General features: G+C 44.2%; 1 protein-coding gene across 1 annotated transcript; it reads right to left on the bottom strand.

Annotated features, from left to right (window-relative positions):
- Positions 1-211: 211 nt before the first annotated feature.
- tob1a (transducer of ERBB2, 1a) lies at positions 212-3,663 on the bottom strand. The gene is made up of 2 exons (XM_086075285.1): positions 3,409-3,663; positions 212-2,431 (listed from the first exon to the last, which is right to left on the bottom strand). Exon 2 carries the CDS (start codon positions 2,232-2,234, stop codon positions 1,203-1,205), a length of 1,032 nt encoding a protein of 343 aa, XP_085931411.1. The 5' UTR covers positions 2,235-2,431; positions 3,409-3,663; the 3' UTR covers positions 212-1,202.
- Positions 3,664-4,781: the final 1,118 nt, after the last annotated feature.

The raw sequence follows: 4,781 nt of genomic DNA, 5'->3' as shown, positions 1-4,781 counted from the left end.
GGGATTGATAGAAAGAAGTGGATTTTTAACACATTCATCAGAATACCGTGTTTTGTCTATGTGGGGCTTCATAGAACATATTGGAAAGAAAACGTTTGGGTTGACTTCCCCTTTAAGTGATGCCCAAAGACTCCCAAATAAATGCTGAATAAGTTCATTTGAACTAAAACGTCACTTTGACATCCCCACAAAGATCCAAGTAAACAAGACGTTATTTTCAAGCCTTTTAATACAAACTTAATAAACTATCAGTCCCTGTTAACATGTAAGACACTGACTCCGAATACTTTGTTATACCGTTTTGTTTTTATCAAGTATTGCACAATGTAGGTACAAAATTAATATACGATTACATTTTGTCCATAATATAGCAAAAATCTTTTTTACTCTTAACAGAAAATACAACTCTATGTTTTTCCCAAAAGAAAAGCAAATATTCTTAAATCCCACCACTACGGAATATTCTGTACACAGTCTTTAGAATAGTCAATGTCTTTTTTTGAAAGATGGATTCTTTTTTTTTTTTATAATTTCAATAAAAAAGAAAACATAAAGTTGCTGCAGCCATCACAGATCACTGGAGTAGTAAAAAGATATAAATGCAATACCGTGTCGTAGAAACAATAGATACTCTGATATTTTACAAACTCTGTACTAAATTAAATTATACAATTAGAAAAAAGACCAGAAAATCCCACTTAGCTTTGCCAATTTCTTGAAAGATTGGCAATGTCCAGTTCTGTCAAAAATACTGAAAGAGGCCATGACTCGCGGTGGTGTTTTTTTTTTTTTTTTTTTTTTTTGTCTTTTTCATTTAAATATATCTTAAACAGTAACATAAAAAAATATTTTGTGCTTGGTTGGCAAATGAAATAACAATGACGCAAGTAGAAGTTTGGATAACCAAGCTCGGACATCTCGTACAACAAGCGTCACCACTGAGGGTAAAAAGAAACTCAAGGGGGCAAAGTAGTTCACCCTCGGGCTCGTATTCTTAAGACTTGTGACTGAGATCTTATAGCTGACGTCACTTTTCCTTTTAACCTTGACATTCTGTTCTCTTTTTTTGTCTTTGTTTGTCTTTTTTTGACTTTTTTTTGTCTTTTTTCTAAATGTGCATTTGAGTTTGAGACCTCCTTCTACCACCACCACTAGCGGTCACATTATCTGGTCGTTGCTGTGTGAAGTACTTGCTCGGTGTACTAGTTGGCCATGACCGGCTGGAATTGCTGGTTAGAATACTGCATGTTGCTCAAGCTGAAATTCAAGCCATCCATCAGGGACTTGTCGTTAAGGCCGCCGTAGGCCGCAAACACGTCGAAGGCGTTGCTGTACGGGAGCGGGCCCAGACCGAGCGAGCTGTCCCCCGGGAAGAGGGCGCTCTGGCTGCTCAGGCCCTGCAGGCTGGGGAACACAAACTCCTTGGCGTTGGGGGACAGAGCCGAGGGCTTGGCCTGCTGCTGCGTTCCCAGGCCCAGCCCGTAGAGCGAGTGCATGGAGGTGGAGATGGCTTTCTGCTTCAGGAGAGTGTTGACATTCAGGCCCAGGTTGGTGGGAGAGGTGCGTGCCGCCTTGTTGGTGGCGCTAGTGCCGTTGTTGTTGTTGTTGTTGCTGCTGCTGCGCCCGCTGCTCTTCATCTTGGTGGAGCCGAACTTGGTGGCGGCGAAGGTGGCGGTGGTGAAGGTTAAAGGCTGCGTGGAGCGGGGCATGAAAGTGGGGCTGACCGCCGCCGAGTGGCCGAAAGGAGGAGAGGGCGAGCTGGAGCCCGGGGAGGCCCCGCCCATGGGCTCGTTGATGGGCATGAAGACCTGAGCCTCCGGGTTGAAACTGTTCTTGATCTCCTTGTCCAGGTCGAGCCCGCCGCTGCTCGCAGTGCTCTCGTTGCTGTCATCGACATACAGCACTTTGACGGGGCCCTTCTCCCCGATCTGGTAGGACACCTCGTAGGGGTCAATCCACACGCTGAGGTCCTGGGGAAGGTTGTTGCGGACGTCGTTGATGTCCAGTCCGCTCTCTTTGGCTGCCTTCTCCACCACAGGGTCCACCTTCTCCCCCACGTGGATGCACCTGAAGCCCGAGCCCTTGTATGGCTTGTCCGGGTACCAGTGGCCTTCGTATTTCTGCTTCAGCTGACGCTCCAGCTCCTCGCCGAAGATGTTGACCCGCCGTCTGGGCAGCTTGTTGTACAGGTACGAGATGATGAAGTTGAGAGCTACTTGGATTTCAAGCTGCATAGCTGACTGCTGACGTTTACCAGGTGAGTGGAGATGGGGCGTGCGTGAGAATGGCTCGACTGGGTCTGCTTGGTTTAGCCGTGGTTGACAACACGGGTGCTCTTCGGGGCAGAATGGCCTAAGGGACCGAAGCGTGTTCCGAGGACAAAAGTGCTGTACTTGCAGAAGAGCTTCCTTTACACACAGTGTGAAACTTTCTGGAAAGGGAACACAGAGACACACAGCACTTTTAGAGACAGATTAAAGTTAAAAAGGTTTATCTGCTCAACACCTTCCTTGCCTGTAAACTATTCACTAGTCATAAAAACAACAGTTTGGGATATGTGCATGCATTTTAAGATACTCTCCTTTTTAATATACCAAACTGCTTGTTGATCTTTTTGTAAACGTCAAAAGATATTTCCCCATTAGATTACTAATAAACAGGAATCCAGTTACATAACCTAGCCTCCATAAAAAGCAGATGGCATTGAGTGAAAACAGAAAACTGAGTCAATAATGTCCATTGAATAGAGTAATTTGACCACCGAGTGACTGCTGTTGCTGTGCCAAACACCCGAAACAATAGCTACACCCATTTATCTTCACAGCAAATACTCTCATTTGACAAAATTGTGCCTTTAATATAAACGCAAAACTACATGAATTGGTTTTACTCGACATAAATAGGCTTGGTCTATAAAGGCACATTGACCTTTTTGTTGCTCTACTCAAACGTTGATCTACAAAGGAGGGGGGGGGGGGGGTCATGGAAGCAACCCCTTCTGTGGTAAATGTACAACAAAGTATTGCGAAAAAAAACACATTTAGATTTAACCTCATCAGCTTGTCAAAGTTTGAGCAATACGCTTACAATAGTGGAGAGCTGCTGGCTTCCATAGGTAATTTACGAGCTGACGCCAGTGAGGAGAAAGAGAGAAAATAGAGCCGACAGACTACAATTTCAATTAATCAACGCGCCATTAGAAAGCTATCATAAAGAACGATATCAATTTGGAGAAGAAAACGGGAGCCGCACTATCGAACCCCACGCCCATACACACGAGCCTCAACTTTCGTAGACTGACGCAGCAAATCAGCTTAGTAAGAGTTAACAGAGCTTTCAGTACGTCAAGCCAAAATAAAGCCACAAGAGCTCACGTATCACATTTCTCAAAGGGATGAAAATACTCACTTCCTGGGGGGAAAATGATTCTCAGTAGTTGTCAAGTACTGTTAGTGCAAATAGTGAAAAAAAAAGTATGAATATTTTCTTCACATTTAATATATTAAGAATTTTAAAAAAGGTATTCCAGTAGATGAAAAACGTCTGAGGATTGCCAATTGCTTGAGTTTCTGGATTTGAAGGTGATTTTGAGTGTTTTTCAGCCGGCTAAGCGTAGTAGCTCCCTCCTTCTTGGGAGTTCTGCGACTTCGACTCCGCCTGGCCGAGGACCGCCCTTATTTATAGATTTCCTCCGCCATGGGCACGAGGTAGGCGGTGATGTGGTTACAGAGGTCAAAACAAAATGAGTGGCTACGATTGGCTGGAAATGCGAGAACCGCCCTGAGAGTAGCGCCCGTCTCGTGTGCTCATTGGTCGTTGCGCGCTATCAATCTTGAGACATATGATTCCGCGAAATGGGAGGGACGCCTGTGACGAGCGCTTACGTCAAAGATAATACAGGGCTGCTGTCAGCAAATGGTTAAGATACTGAAGCGATAGAGACAAAATAGTCTTTTACCACTACCGCTATAATATATAGTATATTACATTATAAGAGCACAAACATTGGGAAAATAAGGAGCGCACAGGGGGATACTTCCGCAAAATGCCTGCCTTTTTAATCCTTAAAGAGACAGTAACCTCTTTCCTCTCCATGTGACTGTGCCATATTTGCTTGTGAAGGCATTGTGCTTGAGAGGAGATTCCCTGCCCGCTGAACAATCAGCCCAAACTACAGCGAGCAGCAGCAGTGTGGGTGGGTGGGTGTTGTTGAACGCTATGTGGGGAAACACAGCCGTGATTGGTCCAAAACGGGGCAGGATCCCTATGGTGAGTGGCGAGCCCGTATCCAAGGTGCTGATGTAGCCTGCTGACGTCACGCCTGGGCTCCACGCACGTCTCTGCTGCCACATTTAAAGAGCACGAACACACGCAGGGCAGCCCCCTATACACTATATACGTGACGTGAAGTCATCACTTCACCATGTCAATAAGGTTACTCCGAATAAGTGAACCATATCTATAAAGCAATTCAATTTCCACATAACAAGATGTGAACCTTATTTTATTTATAGTGTTCTTATCACACTAGCGTTGTGTTATTGGCACGTACTATGGTTTTATGGGCTCTTTACTATCTTTTTGATTGTTGTTAAAAATGTTGAATATGAAATTGGCAACAAAAGTTAAGAGTTGTGATCTTTACCACTTAAGTAGATTAAATACGCCATTAGTTATTATGAAAGAAAAGAAAAGCATCTGTGATTTCCAAATTGCTCACATTACATATCTGGGTTCAAAACGGGGGTGAAATACATTTTGAGCCTCCTTATAGCAAATTC

The sequence above is a fragment of the Leptonotus elevatus genome, chromosome 1 (genome assembly GCF_054856555.1).
Source record: "Leptonotus elevatus isolate MCC_2025b chromosome 1, RoL_Lele_1.0, whole genome shotgun sequence".
NCBI classification, from domain to species: domain Eukaryota; kingdom Metazoa; phylum Chordata; class Actinopteri; order Syngnathiformes; family Syngnathidae; genus Leptonotus; species Leptonotus elevatus.
Note: the sequence above shows the minus strand (reverse complement) of the source record. Positions and strands in the feature narration are given on the sequence as shown.

Bases quoted from the DNA above. Each gene is read 5' to 3' on its own strand.
- tob1a (XM_086075285.1), bottom strand. From the start codon at position 2,234: ATGCAGCTTGAAATCCAAGTAGCTCTCAACTTCATCATCTCGTACCTG.